The sequence below is a fragment of the Phoca vitulina genome, unplaced genomic scaffold (assembly GCF_004348235.1).
Source record: "Phoca vitulina isolate PV1807 unplaced genomic scaffold, GSC_HSeal_1.0 scaffold118, whole genome shotgun sequence".
NCBI lineage: Eukaryota > Metazoa > Chordata > Mammalia > Carnivora > Phocidae > Phoca > Phoca vitulina.
Genome location: NW_022589821.1, coordinates 486,193 through 511,107, shown reverse-complemented (window position 1 = coordinate 511,107; position 24,915 = coordinate 486,193). Strand labels below are relative to the sequence as shown.

General features: G+C 57.9%; 1 protein-coding gene across 6 annotated transcripts; it reads left to right on the top strand.

The window, feature by feature from the left end:
* The first annotated feature begins 81 nt into the window (after nucleotides 1-81).
* Nucleotides 82-23,244, top strand: ATP8B2 (ATPase phospholipid transporting 8B2). Of its 6 annotated transcripts, none has more exons than XR_004298612.1 (31): nucleotides 2,827-3,071; nucleotides 4,345-4,403; nucleotides 4,733-4,846; nucleotides 4,959-5,057; nucleotides 5,317-5,378; nucleotides 5,471-5,543; nucleotides 6,023-6,093; nucleotides 6,335-6,414; nucleotides 7,234-7,392; nucleotides 7,546-7,634; nucleotides 9,149-9,345; nucleotides 11,381-11,589; nucleotides 12,236-12,279; nucleotides 12,714-12,879; nucleotides 13,014-13,202; nucleotides 13,354-13,469; nucleotides 13,554-13,718; nucleotides 13,798-13,909; nucleotides 13,996-14,101; nucleotides 14,191-14,332; nucleotides 14,493-14,676; nucleotides 14,768-14,991; nucleotides 15,333-15,416; nucleotides 15,663-15,908; nucleotides 16,016-16,154; nucleotides 17,883-18,013; nucleotides 18,205-18,479; nucleotides 20,389-20,478; nucleotides 20,582-20,639; nucleotides 21,650-21,770; nucleotides 22,317-23,244. XR_004298612.1 is itself a non-coding variant. In XM_032398661.1 (29 exons), the coding sequence occupies exons 1-28, from the start codon at nucleotides 2,984-2,986 to the stop codon at nucleotides 20,462-20,464; spliced, it is 3,699 nt and encodes a 1,232-aa protein (XP_032254552.1). In that variant the 5' UTR covers nucleotides 2,827-2,983; the 3' UTR covers nucleotides 20,465-20,478; nucleotides 20,582-20,884. The 6 variants fall into 6 exon arrangements, 3 of the variants coding, with proteins under 3 accessions (XP_032254554.1, XP_032254552.1, XP_032254553.1); XR_004298614.1 differs by lacking the exon at nucleotides 2,827-3,071 and adding an exon at nucleotides 3,145-3,619; XR_004298613.1 differs by lacking the exon at nucleotides 21,650-21,770 and having other exon boundaries at nucleotides 22,317-23,243.
* The last annotated feature ends 1,671 nt before the right edge of the window (nucleotides 23,245-24,915 follow it).

Sequence of the window (24,915 nt, the reverse complement as noted above, 5' to 3'; positions counted from 1 at the left end):
GGCTGCAGCTGGGGGCGAGAGCCCGCGGGGAGCCGAGCCGAGCGCCCCCCGCCGCAGCCCCCGGCATGGGCAGGACGGGGCGGCCGGGGCGGGCGCCGGGCGCCGCGCGCTGAGGTGAGGCGGGGCGGGCGCGCGTGCTCGCACGGACGAGGGTGCGGGTGCCTGAGGATGGGGGTCCAGAGGCTGTCCGCGCCGCGGGAGGATGGGGTGCTGAAGGAGGGGGCGTGGAGCAGCGAGGAGGGGAGGGCCGCCCCGAGAGTTGTGGGGTGAGGGCAGTGACCCTGGCCCGAGGGTTTGGGCGCCTGGAGAAGGGAGTTCGGGGCTGGTAGGCTTTTTCTCTTAAGGCGGAGGTCTCTGTGCGTGAGCAAAAGCAGGGGCGCGAGGAGGGGTAGTAGCTTTGGGGATTCAGAGTTGGGGAGTGAGTCCTGGCATCTGTCCTTGGCGATGTAAGGTGGCCAGGGGTGCTGGTGGTAGGTGAGCTGGGGTCTAGGATTCCATTTCCTTCTGTTCCCCTGACCTGCCCACAAATACCCCTGCCAACCTTCTCTGAAAGAAGGGGTCCGTCTTCCCGGGTTTGGTCTGGAAGGGAGCAGGGGCCGGGCCGAGAGGAGGAGCCGTTTTCGTACATGGAGCATTGCCTTCTACCCAGAGCTGGCTATTTTTATCCCAAATGTGGCTGCAGAGGGGGCTGGGGCAGGGTGATGGGCAGGGCCACGTGGCTGGTGTGCCTGATGGTTCAGAAAACCCAAGCTGTGTGAGACTGGGGAGAAGTGAGAGGGGTTCCCTGTTTCCCCGTCTCCCACTCTTGTTCCCTCCCTATTAGGGCCCCCCAGAGGGGATGAGGTCTGGGACCAAGTCAGCTTTCATTCTCCCCAGGGCCTTAGAGGTGAAACAACTTTCCTGCTCGGTGTCCAGACTCCTGACTCCTAAAAGTGTGTGTGGTTCCTTCATTAATTCTTTCATAGCATTCAAACCCAGATCTTCAGGCTGATGGTTTCTTGATTGCCTCCCTTTAGGAGGGTGGGGCTGGCTATGGAATTTGGGATGCCCACCCTTCCATCCTCTCCTTTAACCTCTTCCTCCACACCCCACCCTGTCATGACTCATACTCTAGACTGGGTGGAGACCCTGGCCAGGGCCACGGGAGGAGGGCTTGGCATCTCTAAAACGGTGGATGAGGTTTTTCCTCCTGAGCCAGCCAGGCACCCCTGGCGATCAGTGTTGGGGAGGGTCGGCGAGGAAAAGGACTTCTGGCTTCGTGCCTGATCTGGGGTTCAGAAAGGGAGTCTGAGTTAGTGAAGGGACGACTGGTGTGGGTGACGGGCTGTGGCCAGAGTCTGTAATTACAGAGGTTGGGCAGACAGGCAGTCAGGATCTTTTTGGGCCGACAGGCTGGCACGCTGTGCCTAAGGGGCCCAAGTCAGGGGCACTGATGAGGGGGAAGGCTTTCCACCCAGACAGAGAAAGAGGAGGTGTGACAAGAGGACCTGGGACCTGGCTGGCAATAGGGATGAGGCAGGCCTTTTGGCTTTTTGGTGAAAGGGACACGGGAAGATGGAAGGAAAGCAAAGGCCTGTCTGATTGATACTCCTTGAGCCTACATCTATTGCCATCCTGACCGGGCTGGGCTTGTGGAGTGTGGGGTGGGGAGAGAGGGCGACTCCCCACCACGGTGGGCATGGCCCCTCAGCTGACCCAGACTGAGAGGAAGTGGTTTGGGGACTGTGTTCAGGAAATGCAGGCCATGCCTCTAGTGTGAGCTCCCCTGCAGGAGGTGAGAATGGAAGGCCCAGTAGTGGGAGGATGGGGGGATTATAAGCATTTTGGGAAAGGTGGAGCCTGCCCACTTTGTTTCCTGAGGTTCTGCCAGGTGTTTCCTGGCTCAGGTTCCCTCAACCCCACCCTTTGGTGGAAAGTCTGCTTTCCAGTAAACACAGGCACCACTCATTGCCATCAGAAGGGCACATGGGGGCATCCATTGCCCCGGGGACAGGTTCCCTGGGATCTGTACCCCTCCTGCCTGGCCACTTCTCTCTGTCCCCTTCCTTGACCTGTAGGTCTCAGCTTCTGTAAACTGCTAGTCCTGACACACACACACCCATCCAAGGCTGAGGCCTAGGGGGGAGGCCGTGGGGAAGGTCAGACCTGGGGACGAGAACCTTCAGGAAGAGTCTGAAGAGGGGAATGAAGGGTTACCCTTGGCTTTCTGACCTCCTGCATATGTCACCTTCCTGCAGGGTCTCCCATGGGATTGCTGGCACCTTGCTGGGTGAGATGGCACTGTGTGCAAAAAAGCGCCCCCCAGGTAAGACCGGGGCGGCAGGGGGATTGGAATCCCTGGGATCATCAAGATTGGGTGTTACTATGGCTCAGGGAGCAAAGGGAGGAGGGACACTGCCAGTGAATCTGGAGGAGGGTCATCACAACCCCTGCCCATCCTGGGGGGAGCCTAGGAAAGCGAATTCTTCCCCTGGATGCCTGAGCTGGGCTCTCCTCCCCGGGGTGCTGAGTACCTGCCCCTTTCGACTTGGGGCACCTGAGCGCTTAGTCTCGGGCCTGGGGCGCTGTGTTCCCACCTTCTCTCATTTCTCCATCCGCCCCGCCCTCCTGGTTTTCCTGCGGGCGGGGGCGGGATGAAAGCGGTTGCCCGGACAACACTGGCGGTTCCCCCCCCGGGGGCGGGGCTCCGCGGGCTTCGCCTACGCGGCGCTGGCAGGAGCTGCCCTGCGGGCGGGGGGCGGGCGGGGGGCGGAGCCGGGGCGCGCGCCGCGCTCGGGCCACTGGGCGCGCGGGCGGCCGGGCCTGGGGGCGGCGGCCGCGGGGATGGCCGGGGCTGCAGGTGGGGCGCGCGCCCGACGGCCGGGGCTCCCCTCCGAGCGGCCGCGGCTCGTGGTGTGCCTGCCCGGGGGGCCGCCGCATCGGCGCCGCTGAGGCCAAGGACAGACCGACAGACAGCCCGCCCTCCCCCGCTCAAACCGGGATCATGACGGTCCCCAAGGAGATGCCCGAGAAGTGGGCCCGGGCCGGGGCGCCCCCCTCCTGGAGCAGAAAGAAGCCCTCATGGGGGACAGGTAACGGGAGGCAGCGCCTGGCCGCTCTCCCGAGCCCCTGCTTTCCCCTCCCACCCTCACATTTGGTTGTCCGCAGCCTTCCGCAGCCTTCCCTGGTCCGCTCCTTTCCAGACCCAGGGATCCTGGCTCCAAAGGGTCTGGCCCCTGCCTCTCCCTTGCATGGTCTTTGGAGACGCCGCAGGGGGCTCAGAGCGAGGGGTCCCCACTGGGGAAGTTTCTGGGAGTAAAGCGCCCACGCAGGGAAGGAGCCCTCTGAGTAGGCAGAGGGTGCTGTGTTCCGAGGTTTGGTTACTGCAGTGTGCTCTGCAGGGGTCTTTGGAGGTGAGGGGAGGGGTCTGGCATGTTGCATTTGGCTCCAGCACTGGTTCAACGCATTTTGTTCTCTGCCTCACCAAGGAACCCCCCTTTTCAGCCTGTGGCCCTTGTGACCCCCAGAGGTGGGCTGGAGAGCCCTTGACAGGACAGCCCCGTGTTCTGGGACATGAACGTGGTACCTGCAGTCCCAGATGAGCGGATGTTCAGGATAGGTGTCACTCAGTTAGTGACAGGTGTGTTGTTTAAGGGCAAGGTGTGCGGACGGCACAAGAAGGGTTACAGTTAGAGACAACAGCCCTTTAAAGTACATCCCATTCCTGCCTCCTTCATCGCCGTCTTGGTCTGCATGACCCACATCCCTGACCCCCCCTTCTCTGACTTGAAGATGAGCTTTGAAATAAGGTGATGTCATCGTGGGCCAGTCAGAAGGCTCTGCGGGTGGCATGTGACAAGCAGAGGCTCCTGTGGGGGTGCCGCACGTGGGGCTGTGGGGCTGGGATGCTGCCGCAGAGCACGGTGACCCTCGGGCTTGCCACCCACCCCACCCCCAGGTTAGGAGGAGGGCAGTGCCCTGGCTGGATCTGCAGGGGCTCCCTGGGGAAGGAAGCTTTTTGTCCACAGCTGCTTTTCCTCCAGCGATTCCTGAGGCCATAATGGCTGAGGTGTTAATTAAAGATGCGGGGAGGGGATCTGAGTGCCCCTAGCAGAAGACCTTGACATTGTTGGTCTTGTCCTGTGAATGAATGCCTGTAGAACCGAATGGCCAGGCTGGTGCAAGACAGACCAGAGGGTGGAACCGAGTGACACCCCAGGTGTGGCACCAGCTCCTTAAAACTGTGTACTCTGCAAGGAGCCAAGGGCCCTCAGTGGAAACCCCACAAAATGGGTAGGCCTGACAAGGTGTTGGGCCAGGCCTCCATTTGCTCCTCCTGACTGCGGCATCATCGTTCTGTTGCAGAAGAAGAAAGGAGGGCTCGAGCCAACGACCGAGAATACAATGAGAAATTCCAGTACGCGGTAAGTGACTTGGCAGGCCGGCCTGCTCCCTCCTCCTGAGTGCCAAAGGGCAGCGGCCCCCTTGAGGTTGGGGCCAGGGGAGGGAAGGCAGCCCCCTGGCCACTTTCCATCTGTGGCTGTGCTGATTTTTTCATGCCTTCACCTGGCAGTGCCCCAGGACACACGGGCCCCATGAGACTCCCTTCTCTTTACCCCTTCCCCCTCCCACACCTGAGGTTGCTGGCTTTTAGGGGCAGAGGTTTGGGAAGTGTCGATGGAGGAGACAGCCTCCGCCTGGTTCTGGGTTGGGGTTAGAGGCTGTCTGGTGATCTTCTCTTCCACTGTCGTAGAGTAATTGCATCAAGACCTCCAAGTACAATATTCTCACCTTCCTGCCTGTCAACCTCTTTGAGCAGTTCCAGGAGGTCGCCAATACCTACTTCCTGTTCCTTCTCATTCTGCAGGTGAGTGCCCTGCAGTAGACCCTTTGCAACTCACAAGCCGAGTCAAGGAAGAGAGAGGTTGGGTGGGAGGGCCTGGCCCGGGGCCTCAGAGCCACGCCCTCTTCCCTTGCAGTTGATCCCACAGGTGTCCTCCCTTTCCTGGTTCACCACCATCGTGCCTTTGGTTCTGGTCCTCGCCATCACAGCTGTTAAAGATGCTACTGATGACTATGTGAGTCGCTTCTATTCTTCCATTCCTGCACTTCTTCCTCACCCCCACTCTGCCCGGCACAGGTCCTTGGGGACCGTGGTATCCCTCACCTGGCCCCTAGACCTGTGGCTCCTTGGCCAAGGGCAGGGGGCAGAGCCAGGGAGAGAGTATGTCTGTGGACAGGTGCACTCCAGGTGGGACCCAGCATGCTCTACACCCCACTGACTGTCTCAGTCCCTGGGAGTGGGGAAGCCATCTTACTTCTCTTAGTTCTTTTCAGTTCCGCCACAAGAGCGATAACCAGGTGAATAACCGGCAGTCCCAAGTGCTGATCAATGGGAGGTGAGCGCCCGGTGGAGACTGAGGGCCTTTAGGAGGAGGGCTCCCCTGGGAACTTCTCTCGCTTGACCAGCCTCTTCTCCCCCTTCCCACAGCCTCCAGCAAGAGCAGTGGATGAATGTCTGTGTTGGCGATATTATCAAGCTGGAAAACAATCAGTTTGTGGCGGTAAGGGACAAGGTGGCCCTCTGGGGCTACGGGTCTCTTCACTCTTTTTTGGCAGATAGAAATGAGTCTTTCCTGATTTCCCACAGCCTCGTAATCACGCATGGGTTGAACTTTCTTGAGTGGGGAGCTTCTTTTTTTTTGAGAGAGAGAGACAGTGCACGTGTGCCCTCGTGTGTGAATGGGGCGGGCAGAGGGAGAGTCCTCCGCAGACTCCACACCCAGCAGGGCTCAATCTCACAACCCTGAGATCACGACCTGAGCCGAAATCAAGGGTCGGACGCTTAACCGACTATGCCCCCCCAAGCTCCCGGAGTGGGGAGCTTCTGTGTCATGTTAATACACAGGGGCTGGCTTCTCTCTTGCCATTCACGCTTGGGACTAAGCAAACCAAGAATGCTTACGGGAAGCAGGGGTCAGCAAAGAGTGCATCACGAGTGGAGGGTTGAGTCTTTGGGCTCCTCACTAGGCTTTCTCTCTAGGCGGATCTCCTCCTCCTCTCCAGCAGTGAGCCGCACGGCCTGTGTTACATAGAGACAGCAGAACTTGATGGGTAAGTCGGATGCCCATATCTTCTGCCTCCTTAAGGGTAAAAAGCTTGTTTTCTGGAAGAGATTCCTAGGTCTAGGAGTTGTACATTTTGGAATATTTTTAGGGATCAGAAAGGCTTTGGGTATGTGGAAGTATTATGCACTCAGTAATGTGGAGGGGGGTGATGCCCCAAGGTCAGGTGCTCCCAGGTAGATTCTAGAGGAAGGGAAGGGAACTAGGACTTAGGAACACTGTCCTTCCAGAGAGACCAACATGAAAGTGCGCCAGGCAATCCCAGTCACCTCGGAGTTGGGAGACATCAGTAGGCTCGCCAAGTTTGATGGTGAGTGATTTTGGAGAAGCGGCTTGTGGGTAGAGGAGGTGGGTTGGGTTTTGGGGTTTAAATTGCACCTGCTCCTTTTCGCTGGGATGCAGCTCCTGGATTTTTCTTTGTGGGGGAGTGTCAGCAATGCAAGGTGGCTTCCGCCTACTTTTGAGTTCACGGCCATTTCAGGAGCTCTTCATGGCCAATAGCTCCTTCCTTGCTGTATGTGTTGAGAGAAATTCAGTTTATTCTTATTTGGCTCCAAATAATGATACATGCTTTTTCGTTAGAAGGACAGACCATAGTGTGTGTAAGAAAAAAACCTCCTGCTCCCCAGTTCTGCCCTGTTAGCCAGCCAGGTGCACTGGTCCTTCAGTGTGTATCCATCCACGCTCTGCATTTATACAGACGTGAGCACAAAGCAGTGGGGCCCTGCTGCACCCGAATCTCCACACCTGCCTTTCCTTACCTGTTAAAGTCTTTAGGTATCTCATCGCATCACTGGTTACAGAAACCCGCCTCCTTCCTTTTAGTAGCCGCGTCATGTTGCACAGAGCTGTGTCAGAACCCACTCAGCTCCCTCGACCGTTCAGTTGTCTCCAGTTTTTTGCTGTTTAAAGAATGCTTCAGTAAACTGTCGTGACCTATGCTGTTATTTCTGTAGAACAGAGTCCCAGAGTGGGGTCCCTGGGCCGGAGGGGGGCTGCGCTCATGCCGGCGCACCCCTCCCGCCAAGCCGCCTCCGTTCACCCCCGGCCAGTGAGCGGAGGTCCCTCCCTCAGCCGTAGTCAGGCTGCGGACGGTACCTGGGGTGGCAGCTTTCTGTCTTCCGCTCAGGTGAGGTGGTCTGCGAGCCTCCCAACAACAAGCTGGACAGGTTCAGTGGGACCCTTTACTGGAAGGACAGCAAGTTCCCCCTGAGCAACCAGAACATGCTGCTGCGGGGCTGTGTGCTGCGCAACACCGAGTGGTGCTTCGGGCTGGTGGTCTTCGCAGGTGAGCCTCCCGGGGGCCGGGGGCCGGTGCCTCCCAGTGCCAGTCTCCCCAGCTAGCACCTCTGTCCCCATGACGTCCTGCAGTCTGCGACCCCAGGCGGAAGTACGGCCGGCTGCTGCCTTGGCTTCCGCACCTGCCCCCATTCCTTTCTAGGTCCTGACACAAAGCTGATGCAGAACAGTGGCAGGACAAAGTTCAAGAGAACAAGTATTGATCGCCTAATGAATACACTGGTGCTCTGGGTAAGGCTCCCCCCAGCAGCCCCCGCGTCTTGTTCCCCCTGGGCCATTCCCCTTGCTCCCACCTCCTCCCTGGTCGAAGGCAGTGCTTATGTCAGGCTCCATTTAGACTTGGAAGACGTTACTTACAAGAACCTTAGGAACGTGCATGAATCAAGGACTGGAAGAGAGCTAAAGCAAACCGGCCCTTCTCTGGATTCCAGCAATGCTGGTGACTTAGTGCAGCATGTCAGCTTCTGTTTGCTTTTGCCGGGGACAAGGAGGCCTTCACGGGGATGGAGAAGGAATTAAAAGAAAAATTTCCATTCAGCAGATGGATAATGAACGGGGTCTTTTCCCCTGACTTCTAAGAGTGGAGGATCCCAAAGGAAGAGTTTGTTTTAGTTTTTAGCAATTCCCGAATCCTTTTCTTGTTTGGCTGGAAATTTGAGCTCCTTGTTGGGCTCTCCTCCCCTTCTTGTGCCGCCCACGGCCTGCTGCTGACCCCCCGCATGCCAGCCAAGGTTGGGCCAGCCTCTGGCCTTAAAGGGTTTGTCAAGACCTCAACCTGGGAGACTGGTTAAGTCTCTCCCGCAAAGGCTCGCATCGCCCCCTGGCGGCCCTTGGGCACCTTCGGAAATAGATGTCTGAAATCATAGTTGTCTCAGTTTTCTTCTTTTAACCACCAGAACTTTCTTATCCTTTTTCAGGGACCGCAAGATTTATTTTATTCATTATTTTATTTATTTATTTGAGAAAGAGAGCACGAGAGAGAGAACACAAGCACAGGGCTCAACCACTGAGCCACCCAGGAGCCCCAGGACTGCAAGATTTAAATCTTTAGAAGAATCTTTTACAATCTTTAAGAGGTTTTTTTACTTTCTTTTTTTTTTTTTAAAGATTTTATTTTTTTATTTGACAGATAGAGAGGGAACACAAGCAGGGGGAGTGGGAGAGGGAGAAGCAGGCTTCCCGCGGAGCAGGGAGCCCGATGCGGGGCTCGATTCCAGGACCCTGGGATCATGAGCTGAGCCGAAGGCAGACGCTTAACAACTGAGCCACCCAGGCGCCCCAAGATTTTTTACTTTCAAGTAATCTATATTTACGAAGATGAAATCTGTTTTCCAGGTTAAAAAAACTTTTTTGTCAATCTGTATGAGATAATGAACATTACAGAAACTTGGCATTTTTGTTGGCTTGTGGAAGCTCAGCTCAGGTAGATGGGTGATTTCCAGTGAGCTGCTTCCTCATGTTGGGAGGAGCTTGCTCGCACCCCCTCTGACCGTCCGGGAAGGGCTCCAGGTATCTGAGCTCCCCCGTCATACAGTGAAGAAAGATGTTCAGAGACAGGGCCACATGATGGTTGGCAGACCACAGGCTCTCACCAGTTCTGGGTGCTTCTCAGGAGAGCATGCCACCATTTTAAAGATGCCTGAGCTTTTGAGGGTTTGGGGTATGAGTGGTGACCTTCAGTGATGCACTTGGTTTTGGGGGCTTCCTAAGTGGCAGCCTCGCCTCTGTTCCTCATTCCTTGCCAGATTTTTGGATTCCTGGTCTGCATGGGGGTGATCCTGGCCATTGGCAACGCCATCTGGGAGCACGAGGTCGGGACGCGCTTCCAGGCCTACCTGCCGTGGGATGAGGCGGTGGACAGTGCCTTCTTCTCTGGCTTCCTCTCCTTCTGGTCCTACATCATCATCCTCAACACCGTCGTGCCCATATCGCTGTATGTCAGGTACGCACTCACTCTGCCCAGGGTCGCCCGGGGAGCTCAGCTGGTCCCTTGGCAAACCTCTCTGTGAAGATGAAACCTTTGGGAAGGAACCTGGAGCTCCTTCTTGTGCCTCGAGCATCTTGTTCTCTGGTCACCCGTGCGGAGCAAGCTTCGTCGCCGTTTTCAGGTGCTTTGGACTGCGTATCGATTTATTCAGCATATGTCACTCGCATGGCAACTTTGTGCCGTGCCCCCTGCAAAGACATGTTAGGGACGGACCTCGTTCCCTGCAGGAGCTGCGGGCTAGTAGAGAGGGAAGTCTAAACGCCTTCTAAGACAGAACGGGAGCGAGTGCTGTGGGGGTCCCACCTGAGGCGAGTGTGGAGCACAAGGGGACGCAGGTCTGCAGGCTGGGGTCGGCCTTCGGAAGCAGCGGGCTGGGAGGGGAGGAGAGATGCAAGCAGTGCGAGACCGCAGACCCCACGGCCCCCTGGGACGCCGCTGCCTGGGTGGTTAATCAGGGAGGACATCTCTGCAGAGGGGGCTGGAGCCTGGGGGAGGGGAGACAGAGGCCTGGAGGGGGGGCCCTCGGAATGGTCACCATTTGGCAGCAGAACAGGGCGTGACTGGGTCCCAGCTGACCTGGTTCCTGACAACAGAAGTCGTCAACGTTAGTCCCGTTGAAAAAAGTCCCAGGAACGCGTCAGGAGGTGCCGGCTGGCCGTGGTGACGGCGTGAGTAGGATCGAGGAGACACGTAGGCTGTTTGAGGTACAGAGCATGTGAATGGGGACGGGCCGGTGAGAACGAGCAGAGAGAGCAGCCGGAAGAACGAAACTCGAGGTAGCAGACCTGAGACGTGTTGAAGGACTCTTCCCAAGGGCTGCGTTTCGTTCACACACACACTCCCCAGGTGCGCCTCAGGTCTCCGCTGAGCCCTGCTGCTGATGGCACTGACCACACGGAGCGTTTCTGTGCCGAGGTGGACAGTTTGGGCTTCTCTAGAACACTGACAGGAGACTCGGGGGGCCCGGTTTCCACATGGGACATGGGAACAGTCCTGTCCCACCTTCTTCGTGGGGATGTGTCGATACTGGGTCGACACGAGATGCTCGATTGGAGGATCGGACGTCGGGTGGGAGCCTGCGTCCCGGCCGTCACTGCTCCTTCATTCCTACTGAAATGCTTTCCTGTCTGCCGTCTACCTCGTCCCCATCTTCGGGCTTGCTGCCCGAGTTTTGTCCCTGCTCACCCAGCGCCTACGGTAGCTGCCAAGAAAGCTTCTTGCTAAGTCGATCAGGCTCCAGAGAGTGTTGGGGGGCGGGAGCAGCCCAGTGGGGAGAAGGCTGAGAAGACCCCTTGAGCCAGCTGCGTGCAAAGTGGGTCCTGACCCAGTCTTGCTCGGGCCGCATGCAGGGTTCCAGAGGCACCCCAGGGCTCGGCCTCCTTCCTGGGGTGCTGACAGTCCACATCCCAAAGGGCGCGCCGGGCAGGCCAGAGGACGGGGAGGGCCCCGGCTGTGGAAGGCGCCCTGTCTCTGGCATGGTTTCCCGCGGGGAGGCGAGTTCCGGCTGCCTCGCTCCCTGGAAGCACAAGGCCATAGCGGGGCCCTGAGCTGGGCGGAAGGACCGTGCTTGCGGTGGGCGGCGAAGGGCCAGCGCCCTCGGTCTCTCTTCTCTTCCTCCCCTCACACACTCTCTCTTGTTTTCTCTGCATGGTTTCTGTGTTATTAGTCCTGAGGTAAGAGCTGGTCGAGTGCCTTGTCTGCAGTCCTTTCCTCTCTGCCTGTGCTGTCCGTCCCACCTGCCCAGGCCCTTTGCACCTTCTTGTCTGGAGAGCATCAGAGGGTCGGGGTCAGGGTCAGGGAGCTCCTGGCCGGCCACAGTGGCCGGCTCCACTTTCAGCCACTCCTTGCCCGTCCCACCCAGGTTCCGTGCCCAGGTGTCCGCTCCGTGCGTCCTGTCTCCCCCCAGGCGGGGGGCCTGCAGCGAAGGCCCGTGCGGGTGGGGCCCGTCCTCGGCTCCCTGCCCGAGCCTTACCTCCTGTCCCCTGTGCAGCGTGGAGGTCATCCGCCTGGGCCACAGCTACTTCATCAACTGGGACAAGAAGATGTTCTGCATGAAGAAGCGGACGCCCGCGGAGGCGCGCACTACCACCCTGAACGAGGAGCTGGGCCAGGTGGAGTACGTCTTCTCTGACAAGACGGGCACCCTCACGCAGAACATCATGGTCTTCAACAAGTGCTCCATCAGCGGCCGCAGCTACGGTAGGGCCGCACCACGACGACCCCGGGCTCCCAGCCGCCGTCGTCTTGACATTTGGGGTTTGCTTCTTTCCTGCTCGGGCTTGTGGGGCCGGGAGAGCATCCGCCTTGTGCCCCGGGTCAGGCGCAGACGCCGAGTGCCTCTCCTGCTCTCTGCTGCTGGCCTCGCCCTGGCCTCAGCCCCAGGCAGGGGGCGCTCTGCGGCTGTTAGAAGGGGCGGCGGAGTGCGAGACACTCCCCATGTTGCGTTCAGGGCACTTGTGCGTCTCTGGAACGGGACCGTGGTCTCCATGTGGCCTCGCGGCCGAGCCACGGGGTAGCCTGCGATAGGGTGTGTGGGGCCTCACTGTTTTTGGTACTAACTTGGGCCTGTGGCTCGTGTGTGGGGTTTGTCCATTGTTAGGCCTACAGGGTGAAAGGCAGGAGAGCGGGTGGGGCGAGCTAGGGACAGGGACACGGAGCAGTGGGGGCCACGACTTTCGGTCCTGGGGTTCTGAGGACCCAGGGTGCCTCGAGTCAGCCGTGTGACCTGTGACCTCGGCTCAGTGGCTGGGGTTGAGGGTTCCAGATGCCTGTGGGGATTCTGTGCTGGAGGCTTTTCGCCGCCGCTCTTCTGACGCTGCTTCGCCTTCTGTCCCTGCTGCATTAGGGGACGTGCTCGATGTCCTGGGACACAAAGCCGAATTGGGAGAGGTAAGGCCCGGCCTCCGTAGTTACTCTGTGCCCACTAAGTGTAGGGCGCTCGCCCAGTAACGGCGGGTATGGTGAGGAGGGAGGTGCTCTTTGGTCACGAGGTGGAGGCTGATTGGAGAAAGGGGTGTGTTCAGGAAGAATTGGGAGCGGGAAGGAGAATGTGGGGTCTGCAGCGGACAGGGTCTTGGGCTGTCCTCTGGAAGGCAGGAAACAGCAAGGTGGGGCCGCCCTCCTGGGGTGCAGCCTGCCACCTCCCTCTGCTTGTTGCCCTCTCTGTGCTCTGGCCCACCTCCCTCTGCTTGTTGCCCTCTGTGCTCTGGCCCACCTCCCTCTGCTTGTTGCCCTCTCTGTGCTCTGGCCCACCTCCCTCTGCTTGTTGCCCTCTCTGTGCTCTGGCCCACCTCCCTCTGCTTGTTGCCCTCTCTGTGCTCTAGAGCCCAGAGCCTGTCGACTTCTCCTTCAACCCTCTGGCCGACAACAAGTTCTTATTTTGGGACCCCACCCTCCTGGAGGCTGTCAAGATGGGGGACCCCCACACGCACGAGTTCTTCCGTCTCCTTTCTCTGTGTCATACTGTCATGTCAGAAGAGAAGAACGAAGGTGAGCCTGGGGCCGGCTTGCGCTCTCCCCGCCCGACGGCCGCCCTCCAGCCTGCTCTGTGGTGTGGCCAGGTGGGGCCGTCCCGGGGCCTTGGGTGGCCGCTTACGCCACGTGTGCTCTTCGTCCCCTCCCAGGGGAGCTGTACTACAAAGCCCAGTCCCCGGATGAGGGGGCCCTGGTCACCGCGGCCAGGAACTTCGGTTTTGTATTCCGCTCTCGCACCCCCAAAACCATCACTGTCCACGAGATGGGCACAGCCGTCACCTACCAGCTGCTGGCCATCCTGGACTTCAATAACATCCGCAAGCGGATGTCAGTCATCGGTGAGGCCAGGCCTGGGCTGCCGGGGGCACTCAGGGCCGCGTCAGGGCCTGTGGTGGGGGGGGTGCTGGGTGGCTCTTGCTGATGTGGTAGGTTGGGGGTCTTGGCCTGCCTGAGTCTTCCTGGGACTTTCTTCCCTTGGCCTGACCCCAGTGCGAAATCCAGAAGGGCGGATCCGACTGTACTGCAAAGGGGCCGACACGATCCTGCTGGAGAGGCTTCACCCCTGCACCCGGGGGCTGCTCAGCACCACCACCGACCACCTGAATGTAGGTGTGCGGACAGTGGCCCTGTGGTTCTGAACTCAGTGTCATGGCGGGGAGGGCGGAGGCTGACCTTGGCTCTGTCCCCAGGAATACGCCGGGGAGGGGCTGAGGACCCTGGTTCTGGCCTACAAGGATCTGGACGAAGAGTACTATGGGGAGTGGGCCCAGAGACGGCTCCAAGCCAGCCTGGCCCGGGACAGCCGGGAGGACAGGCTGGCCAGCGTGTACGAGGAGGTGGAGAACGACATGGTGGTATGGCTGCAGGTGGGCCGAGGGGGCCGGGGGGGCTCGTGCCCAGGACTCTCCCGTCTGGAACCCTGTGTATTTCCAGCTGCTGGGCGCAACAGCCATTGAGGACAAGCTCCAGCAGGGGGTCCCAGAGACCATTGCCCTCCTGACGCTGGCCAACATCAAGATTTGGGTGCTGACCGGAGATAAGCAAGGTGAGAAGCATGTAGATGCCGCCCTTGTGTGAGCCTAGACCTCAGGCTGGAGAGTGTGCTGAGCTCATCGGTCTCTGTGTTGGTAGAGACGGCCGTGAACATCGGCTATTCTTGCAAGATGCTGACGGACGACATGACAGAGGTGTTCATTGTCACCGGCCACACCGTCCTCGAAGTGCGGGAGGAGCTCAGGTAGATGGAGGCCCAAGACAGGCAGATGTCCTGCACGTGTAGACCCTGCTCCTGTCCCGGAGCCCATGGGTGCATTCCTGCCTTCCCAGGAAAGCCCGGGAGAAGATGCTGGACTCGCCCCACGCTGTGGGAAACGGCTTCACCTGCCCGGAGAAGCGTTCTGCCAAACTCACTTCTGTCCTGGAGGCTGTTGCCGGGGAGTACGCCCTGGTCATCAATGGGCACAGCCTGGTGAGTGTCTTCACAGAGACCCCTTCTCTGCACGTGGCCGGTCTGTCTTGCCTTGTTCTCCCTCCCCTGACCTCAGCGCAGCTGCGGCTCTCGGGGCCTGGGAGGCGTGACTCCTGGGTCCGCCCCGGGGGAGATGGGGCTCTCAGGTTCTGTGTTCCAGGCCCACGCGCTGGAGGCGGACATGGAGCTGGAGTTCCTGGAGACGGCCTGTGCCTGCAAAGCTGTCATCTGCTGCCGGGTGACCCCTTTGCAGAAGGCCCAGGTGGTGGAGCTGGTTAAGAAGCACAAGAAAGCCGTGACCCTCGCCATCGGGGACGGAGCCAACGACGTCAGCATGATCAAGAGTGAGTGTGGGTGTGGGGCGGGGGGCCGGCCCCACCCCGCTGCGGTTCTGAGCGTGCGACTCTGCTTCCCCCGTCACACCCGTCCCTGTAGCGGCTCACATCGGCGTGGGCATCAGCGGCCAGGAGGGCATCCAGGCGGTGCTGGCCTCCGACTACGCCTTCTCCCAGTTCAAGTTCCTGCAGCGCCTCCTGCTGGTGCACGGGCGCTGGTCGTATCTGCGCATGTGCAAGTTCCTCTGCTATTTCTTCTACAAGAACTTCGCCTTCACCATGGTCCACTTCTGGTTTGGCTTCTTCTGCGGCTTCTCCGCCCAGGTAGGGCGCCCGCGGCCCACCGCTTCCTGTGTGCGCCCCATAAGGGCAGAGATCTTCTGGCCTGCCTGTCGGTCAGCCCCCAGGGCCCAGCTGTTGTCAGGTTCGTGCGTGAAAAAAAACACTGGTTGAGGGGCTCCTAGCCAGCTGAGGCCGTGCGGCCTGTGACTCTCGGTCTTGGGTTGTGAGTTCGAGCCCCACGTTGGGTATAGAGCCTACTCAAAAAAACAAAATGAGAACAAACACACACTTGTTGAAGGAGTAGAGGCGGGCTCCACACGCCACTCAGCAGTCTCTGCCCAATTTGTAGTGTTTCCTCCTGTCTTGCTGTGATCTCTTCGCAGACCGTCTACGATCAGTATTTTATCACCCTTTACAACATCGTGTACACCTCCCTCCCAGTCCTCGCCATGGGGGTCTTCGACCAGGTAAGGGGCGCAGGGGTCGGGGCTGGGGAGAGGCCGTGCTGCGAAGAAAGCACGTGGACGGCAGTGTGTGTGCTGCCCGTGGTGCCTGGGAAGGCCGTGCTCCCGCTCGGCGGCCACCGCTCTGTGACTTTCCTGGGTGGGGGGCTTGAGGCAGGATCCGGCCGGCAAAGAATTTGGAAAGGAGGAGGCCGGGATGGGCTCTGCCCTTGGCTGTCCTGAGGCCCCTGGACCCCCTGGGCCCCGCAGGACGTCCCGGAGCAGCGCAGCATGGAGTACCCCAAGCTGTATGAGCCAGGCCAGCTGAACCTCCTCTTCAACAAGCGGGAGTTCTTCATCTGCATTGCCCAGGGCATCTACACGTCCGTGCTCATGTTCTTCATCCCATACGGCGTGTTTGCTGAGGCCACGCGGGACGACGGCACCCAGCTGGCCGACTACCAGTCCTTTGCGGTCACCGTGGCGACCTCCCTGGTCATCGTGGTCAGCGTGCAGGTGTGAGGCCAGCCCGGCCCCGCCGGCCCCTGTCCAGGCGGCGGCCCTGCGCAGGACGGGGCGGGTGGGGGGCCGCCCTTTTTGTCTCTGACCACCGCCTTTCTCAGATCGGGCTGGACACCGGCTACTGGACGGCTATCAACCACTTCTTTATCTGGGGCAGCCTGGCTATCTACTTCGCCATCCTGTTTGCCATGCACAGCAATGGGCTCTTCGACATGTTTCCAAACCAGTTCCGGTTTGTGGGTGAGTCTCCGCGGCGGCTTCCCTACCAACAGGGCAGGTAGCTCACGAGCACCACGGGAGCGTTTGTGCGGCGTGCCAGGTGCTCGGAGAGGGGCCGTGGGCGCGTCGGGGTGTCTCTGACCCGGGCCGGCCCTCACAGGGCTTCCGTATCCATGAATGTGAGGAAGAGCCTGCCAGGCTGTGGGGTCAGGATCAAGTGGTGGCCGACCTGCTCATGATCAGCAGATGACTGGTTGGGGGTGGTCGGGGACAGTCCAAGGGCAGGCTGCTGCGGGGCTGACTCCGTACCCGGGAGCTGGAAGTGTAGATGGGGTGGATGAGAGGCTGGAAAGGGAGGACATTGAAGGTGTCAACGCCAGGCTCTCAGGTCTTGATTTATTTCACTGGGAGTCTTTTTTTTTCTTTTTTTTTTGAGGAAAGAGGGGAATGGCATCAAAGGATCACTTTAGAAAGAGAAATCTGATGGCCAGTGAGGAGCCACTACAGTGACTGAGTGCGAGGCATTCAGACGGGCGGGGGTGGGGGTGGGGGGGCAGGGGCACGGGTGGCAGAGGCAGACGGGCTGCTTGGGAGGCGCAAAGTGAAGGCAGGTGCAGGGGTGCATTTGATTTCGATCTGTTCGTTCATCCACTCAGTGGGCGTTCGGTCGGCACCTTCCGTAGGTCACCCAGTGTCCTGGGTGCTGGGGATGCAGTACTGGGCTCTCCTGGGTCTCGTATTTCAGTGAGAGAGACAGGCAGTTTACAGGGTAGCAGGTGAAATGTCTAGAATTAGGAGGTCTTACAAAAAACATCAAGCAGGGTGGAGAGGGACAGGGTAGTCAGGGAAGACCCCTTGAAGAGAGGACGTTGGCACAGAGAAATCTGAATAAAGGGGAGGAGTGAGCCTGGAAGAGGAACCTCCAGAGGGGCCGTAGGGGGGCTTGCCTGGAAGTTCCCACAGCAGAGGAGGGGTGTGTGGGGGAGGGGCCGCAGCAGAGGAGGGGTGTGTGGAGTAAGCAAGGCTGGAGAGTAGGGCCTGGCTGGGTGTGGGGGGTAGGAATGGATCCAGATCTTTATGTTCTAGTTTAGAGTTAGAACTTTGAGTTTTATTTTTTTTTATTTTTAAATTTTTTTAAAAGATTTTATTTATTTATTTGACAGAGAGACACAGCGAGAGAGGAACACAAGCAGGGGGAGTGGGAGAGGGAGGGAGCTCGATGCGGGGCTCGATCCCAGGACCCCGGGATCATGACCCGAGCCGAAGGCAGACTGAGCCACCCAGGCGCTGCAGAACTTTGAATTTTAGTCTAAATATGATAGAAAGCCATTGGAGCGTTATGAGCAGGGAAGTGTCAGAACCCATTTGTGTGTTTAAGGACGGCTGTTACGGTTTTGGGGATGATAAAGCACAGAGGGCAAAGGCGGAAATGGGGAGGCCAGGTAGGAGGCTGTGGCGGTGACCCGGGCTTGGGGGGGACGCAGGGAGCCACGGCCACCTTCCACAGGCGGTTTGAAAATGGAGCCTTAGGGAGTGGGTGGTGGCATTTCCTGAGCTGGGAAGACCCCGGGGCAGGTTGGGGTGGGGGGTGAGGCTGTGAGGAGACAGCAGAGGTGCCCAGGAAAGCAGATAAAGAAACAGGCCTGAGGTTCTGGGAAACAGGGAGGACTCAGGGGCCGGGATGGGGCAGATAGGGCTGCTCCTCGTCTGCCCGTGACTCCCAAGGCCGCCGGCGGCTTCGTTCCCCAGGCAACGCCCAGAACACCCTAGCCCAGCCCACGGTGTGGCTGACCATCACCCTCACCACCGTCGTCTGCATCATGCCTGTGGTCGCCTTCCGGTTCCTCAAGCTGAGCCTGAAGCCCGATCTCTCAGACACGGTGAGCAGCCCGCTGTCTGCTCTGGGGGACCGGGAGGGCGGCTCAGGGAGTCCTCCGGCGCGAACGTCGATGCTGCTGGCGGTCGCCCACTGTTGCTTGGGGCAGAACCCCGCGCAGCCTCGTCCCGGAGGCTCCGGGGCCCTTGTCCGGGGGTGTGATGCCAGCGCTGTCGCCGGCGGGCTCCTTCCCAGGTGCGCTACACCCAGCTGGTGAGGAAGAAGCAGAAGGCCCAGCACCGCTGCCTGCGGCGGGTGGGCCGCACCAGTTCCCGGCGCTCGGGCTACGCCTTCTCGCACCAGGAGGGGTTCGGGGAGCTCATCATGTCCGGCAAAAACATGCGGCTCAGCTCCCTGGCTCTGGCCAGCTTTACCACCCGCTCCAGCTCCAGCTGGATTGAGAGCCTGCGCAGGAAGAAGAGTGACAGCGCCGGCAGCCCCAGCGGAGGGGCCGACAAGCCCCTCAAGGGGTGAGGGCTGACCCTGGGGCGCCCGTGCCAGCCACGAGCACACAGGGCGGTCCAGCCACCGAGAGGACAGCTTCTCGGAACTGCAGGCCCCCCACGCCCACCTCGCGTCCCTCCTTGCAGACCCCATCCTGCTGGCACCTCCAGCCCGGGGAGGGGGGGTGGTAGCGGGGGCCCAGAAGGCGGAGCAGGGACGGGGCATCAGGAGCCAGCCCCAGGGAGGGGTCAGATGTGGAACCAAAAACTGAAATTGAGATTGGGTCTGCCCTTGCCCTGCTTGGAGCCCACAGGGAGACTAGAATCTCTGTATTTTTTTACTCCCACTCCCCAGAGGGGGCTGAGGGCCTCTGTTCCTGAATTACACAAGAATGTATCATGCTGGGAAGCCAGAGATCTGCTGGGGCCCACGGGCCCCTCACGTCGTGTGTGTCTCTCCTTGATTTGTGTTTGTGTCCAGTTTGGTTTTGTGTTTTTTATTTGGCAGGAGGAGGGGGCCTCTGAGTGACTTCTGTGTTGTGGGAAGAGGAGGCTGGCCCCCCAGGGGTGCCCCAGCTGGCTGGATGGGGTGGTCCTCAGGGCCCTTGAGGGCTGCAAGGCTGGCCAGGGAGGGAGGCCCCTGCCAGCCCCAGGGGTCCGCAGAGCACGGGGGAGGAGGATTTGGTCCCGTCTCTTTCCTCCCCCAACACACGTATCAGTTCCTGGGTCCGTAAGTCCTGCGGGTTTGGGCTGGAGCCTGGGGTGCAGTCCCGTCATTCTCTGACCTCAAGCTGGGTGTAAGATGTCGTCCAAAAAAAGAGATTTCTTTCATTTTAAATTTGGATCTGAGTTCATTAGCAGAGTCCCATCTGTCTTCCGTCCTCCATCATCTGGCATTTTCCTGCTCCTGCACCCTGGAGCAGAGGCCGGGCTGAAGGGGAAGCTGGCCTCCACTGCTCCCTTCTGGTACACGAGGGGTCCCGCCCCTCCAGGCCCAGCATCCAGGAGAGCTGTGGAGGGGCAGGGGCGGGGGGGCCTGGCCGGCCCCGGGGCCTCGAGCTGTGCCTGTCCTTCCTTCCCACCATCCACACCCCAAATCAGGCTTCTCCTGGGGTAGTTGCTACCAGTTCAGTCTGGGTAGTGGAGGGGGTGCTGAGGGTTGGTGTGGGGCTGGTCTTACTCAGTGCAGGAGCCTCGAGGCAGGTAGGCGGGCCAGGGGGCCAGGGGGCCAGGGGAGGGGATGCTTGACAGGGAAAATCCTTTTGGCTGCACAGTTTACAAACCCAACATCATGTCTGTCTGTGTGTCTCTCAAGGTGAGAGTCTGATTTTTATACCAAAGAGGAAATGATTTTTTTTCATATTTGATTTGTCTATATTATATAAATATATATATAAATATATATATACAGTTATATATATATTATTTTTTTGGTTCTCTCTCGTTTTTTTAGGGAGGGAGGCAGTACCAAGTTGCATTGAGCTGTAATTAAGGAACGTTCTGTATAATTTATGACACATTTCTATACTTGCAAGAATTATATCATTTTATGGACATAAGAGAAAAAAATGCCTTTTTATAAAATTCCAATTTCTGAGAAGTGTGTAATTTGTCTCTTTTATAATATTTAATCAAGGCTGGTGGCAAATGGAAAGACAAACTTTTTTAAATGGAATTGAGTGGGTGGGGTCTGTGTTGAGGTGGAGAAAATGAAGTCTGGCTGGTCCCTGCACACCTCCTGGGACTGAGTCTCAGCTGGACAGGGCAGTGGGCAGACCTGGGCACTCGTGTGGCCTTGATCCGTTTACTTTTCCAGATAAGCCACCTGCATGTTCCGAACGCATGGTAGCCGGGTGGGGAAAGAACCAGGTGAATATCACATGTTCATTTTTTTTACCCCTCCGTCTTGTTTTTCCCACTGGTACTGACCTCCTAGCCTCACGTCTTCCTGGCTTTTCCCAGAAGTGAACATCAAGGAGCCTAAGTACAGACCAAGACCGCAAGGAATTTAAGATTCACAGATAAAGTGAGCTTTCCGGCAGGGAGGGGAGAAGGGGAGGCCCGCGTCCCAGGATTGCGGGGGCACCAGTCTGGTTCCCCTCCAACCTAACCAGTCCTTTCTGTCGCAGTGACTGTCTTCTCTGAGTTCCGAGCAGGTGCGAAGCTGGAGGGGAGATGTGGAGAAAGGTCAGTTTCCCTCTCAAGGAGAACTAGGCCACCCAGGCGCCCCACCCAAATGCCTCACTAGGATCACCTTTGACCTTCACGTGGCCACCTGACATTTCTAGGCCTGACCTGACTTGCGTCCGACTTGGCCGCCACCTCCACCTCCTTTTCTTTTCTTTTTAGTCCCTCTGGTATCACCCCTGCTTTTCCTTTTCCACCTCCTTCTCTGGAGGCTCGGCCTCCGCTCTCTTCTCTGCCAGGGCTCCATCTTGGCTCTGAGCTATTCTGGTTTGGTTAAGGTCCTGCAGTGGCCCCATTGAAACCCGTGGTTTTCATGAGATTTGGGAGAGTCACGGTCATTCACCTTCAGATTGGACTTCTGTTCCCTCCCCCACACTCCCGACCTTTGTCCTCAAATATTCATTGGACTTCCAGCTGGAGGACTCACCAGCTCCTCTCATTCAACACACCCCACATCGGACATTATTTTCCTCACCTTCTGCTCCTCTTGCCACACCCCCACTCCAGTGAATGGCGGCCTCTCTCCACAGTCACCCAAACCAGACACAGGTCCCCGAGGAAACCCCACAGCCTCTGCTCTGGCGTCCCCACACTCCACATTATGCGTTTGATCCTCCCTGATGTGGAACGTGGAATGAATGAGGGTTTGATGTCCCGAGCTGCTGTTTCCCAGGGGTTGTGACCCAGCGAGGGTCCCGGCCGCCCTGTGTCTGCCCCCTAAAGAGGAGGAGACTCAAAACACAGAGAAACCCTTCCACAAGGAAAGCGCGATCCTCAGGCCTGCCCCGGCCCTGCAGGGGGACGGGAGAGACCAGTGTTTGGCCAGACAGGAGGGAGGCTCCTGCTCGCCCCCTCCGTGCCCGCGGGAGTGGGGTCCCCAACTGAGACCCAGGACTGGGGCCTGTGGTCTCCACGTAGGAGGAACCGCTGTTGGGAGAGCCCCCGCACTAGCAGCTGAGCTCTGGAGCTGAAGGGAGGGGCTGAATTTGCTCTCTTATCTCTGTTTTCAGAACAAAGTCGGGAAGCCGACACCCACGTTTTACATTGTGTAGGGGGTCTGAGTGGGGTGAGCCGAATCCGAAGGTCAGGGATGGCTGAGGTGGGGTGGCTCGGCGTCCAGTGAAAGAAAAGGTGAGGTCTGCTCTCAGCTTCCGTGCGGGCCCCCCTCCGAGGCTTCAGCGGCCTCCTGTGAAGGCCCAAGGCCTGACCCCAGTGAGAAACGGCGAGCTCCTGGCCCTCCTGGCTCTTCCGGGGGGCTTCCAGTTCTGTTCAAGTAGGGGCAGCTGCTGTGCTAGCTGGGGCGGGGGGGGGTGTGTGTACGCTTCGCCTCACGGGGTTGACAAAGGGAGCCTTTCCCAGACATCTCTCAGGCCCTAGAATGTATAAAAAACAACAAAACCCCATGGGGGTGTTTTCCCTTAAGAAATGAGTGTTTCTGGACAGAGAACATGGGAGTCCCCGAGGCTAGGACAGCCTGAGGTCTTCCTGGGCTGGAGATTCTGCAGAAATTGTCCACCCTGCTATGGCTGGGGGGCTCTGAGACACCTTGGGAAGGAGACTCTCTCTGTCCCCCAGGGCCCAGCAGTGATGTGTGGTGAGGAGGGGGCTGCAGGTGAAAGGAAAGGACCACAGCTTACTCCCCACTCCCCTCATGCACACCGGTCTCTCGTTCTGCAGCTGCAAGCCCAAGGCGCCCCTCTTCCTGCTCACCCGCTGCCTCGGGAGCCTTGTGCAGGCAAGTGCTGGGTGCAGGGCCATTGTTGAAGGGGGCTCTGGGTCAGCGGCTGCTCCTGGGGCAGGGAACAGGCCCTCAAGCTGGGTTTGCTGGAGTTGGAGCTTGGGCCTGGAGCTGGGGTCGTTCCTGGGGGAGAAGGGACGACTCCTAGAAAAGCAGAAACTGCTCTGTGAGGACATAAAGGACATAGGGAGACTACAGGAGACCTCCTCAGCCACTGATGATGGCCACTCTCTAGGTCCAACCCCATCCCGAGAACAGGAAGAGACAGCCCCTGACCCTGTCTCTGGAACTAGTATGGTAGAAGGGGCAACTCATCCCATCAGATGTTCTGCCATCTCTCGACTGATAGCTCTTTTTTTAAAGATTTTTGCATTTATTTTAGATCTGTAGAGAGAGAGGGAGAGCGCGCAAGTGCACGAGTGGAGGGGCAGAGGGGGAGGGAGAGGGACAAGCGGACTGTGCAGAGCCGGAGCCTGTCTTGGGGCTCGATCTCATGACCCCAAGATCATGATCTGAGCTGAAATCAAGAGTTGGACGCTCAACCGACTGAGCCACCCAGGCGCCCCCCTCAACCGATGGCTCTTAATCATATTGGCTCAGGGGCCCTGGAAAGCTATGCAGTAAAATGCTCCTGTCCGTATACCAAGCACATGCAGCATCATGGGTTCCTAGCAGTTCATCCGGGGCTGCTCAAGGCGGGGCCTGGGGCATGTGTGGGGTTCTGGGGCGAGTAACACAAGGAGGCCCACATAACGCTTGTCTTAAGTACTGAGGAAGTTAAGGGATCAGGCTAATAGCCTGTTAAAGTATGTTCTATCCCCCACCTTAACAGATGTTTCCCCTCCTCCTCCTCCTCCTCTTCCTCCTCCTTCAAGATTTTAGTTATTTATTTGAGAGAGAGCATGAGCGGTAAGGAAGGGCAGAGGGAGAGGGAGAAGCAGGCTTCCTGCTGAGCAGGGAGCCCGACGTGGGGCTCGATCCCAGGACCCTGGGACCATGACCTGAGCCGACAGCAGACGCTTAACCGATTGAGCCACCCAGGCACCCCGACCCTCAGTCTGCCCCCTTTTCTTCCCATCTCCTCCCCTCTCTCTGTCCTGCACTGTGAGGGGCCTCGTGTGCACACTGACAGAGGAGGCTGCCACCTGAGGACAGCAGAGGAAGAGGCAGAGACCCGGGCAGTGGGCTCAGTGTGATTTGGGCAGAAAATGCCAGAGTCTGAAACAGTGCTTCTGGTGAGCAACCAGCTTCAGTTTCCAAGCTGTGATGGACTGTGATACTTCTATAAAATACAATGTATTTTATTAGTGTTGGCACTAGCAACACAATGTTTTACACTAGCATTACTGGGAAAAGGACAATGATCAGGAGCTTGGATTTTACAGCAAAGGGGAATTGCAATAAAATTTCCATGTGACTATCTTCTTTTGTCTTGCTGTCTTTAATATTCCTTTTTTATCACTATATTCTGCCATTTTAATTACAACGTATCTTGGTGTGGATGTGCTTCTGTTGGAGGTTCTTTGTGCCTCCTGGATCTGGATATCTGTTTCCTTCCTCAAATTAGAAAAGTTTTCAGCTATTAGTTCTTCTTTTTTTTTTTTTTTTTTTTTTTTTAAAGATTTTATTTATTTGACAGAGAGAGACACAGCGAGAGAGGGAACACAAGCAGGGGGAGTGGGAGAGGGAGAAGCAGGCTTCCCGCCGAGCAGGGAGCCCGATGCGGGGCTCGATCCCAGGACCCTGGGATCATGACCTGAGCCGAAGGCAGACGCTTAACGACTGAGCCACCCAGGCGCCCCAGTTCTTCTGATAAATTCTCTGCCCCCTTTTCTCCCTCTTCTTCTTCTGGGACTCCTGGAATACAAATGTTATTACTTTTTTTTTTTTTAAGATTTTATTTATTTATTTGACAGAGACACACCAAGAGAGGGAACACGAGCAGGGGGCGTGGGAGAGGGAGAAGCAGGCTTCCCGTGGAGCAGGGAGCCCGATGTGGGGCTCGATCCCAGAACCCTGGGATCATGACCTGAGCCGAAGGCAGACGCTTATCGACTGAGCCACCCAGGCGCCCCCAAATGTTATTACATTTGATGGAGTCAACGAGTTCCCTAAGTCTATTTCTCATTATTCTTTGTTCTCTCTTTTGTTGAGCTTCATTGCTTTCCAGTACTCTGTCTTTAGGTTGTGGATTCCTTCCTCTGCTTCTTCCAGTCTGCTGTTCATTCCATCAGGCGTGTTTCTCATTTTAGTTCTTGAGCCCCTTTATCTCTGCTATTTATTCCTTATGTCTGTATTGATGGTCTCACTGATGCCTTCTGCTCTTTTCTCAAGTCCAGGGAGTATCTCTGTGATCATTACTTTAAATTCTCCATCAGGCATGTTACTTATATCTGTTTCATTTAGATCTCTGGCAGTGACCTTGTCCTGTTCTTTCATTTGGGATATATTGCTCTGTCTTCTCTCTCCCTCTTTTTTTGGTGGGCAGCAAAGCAAGGTTTATTGAGTGATATCAGAGTGATAGTACAAAGCTCCCGA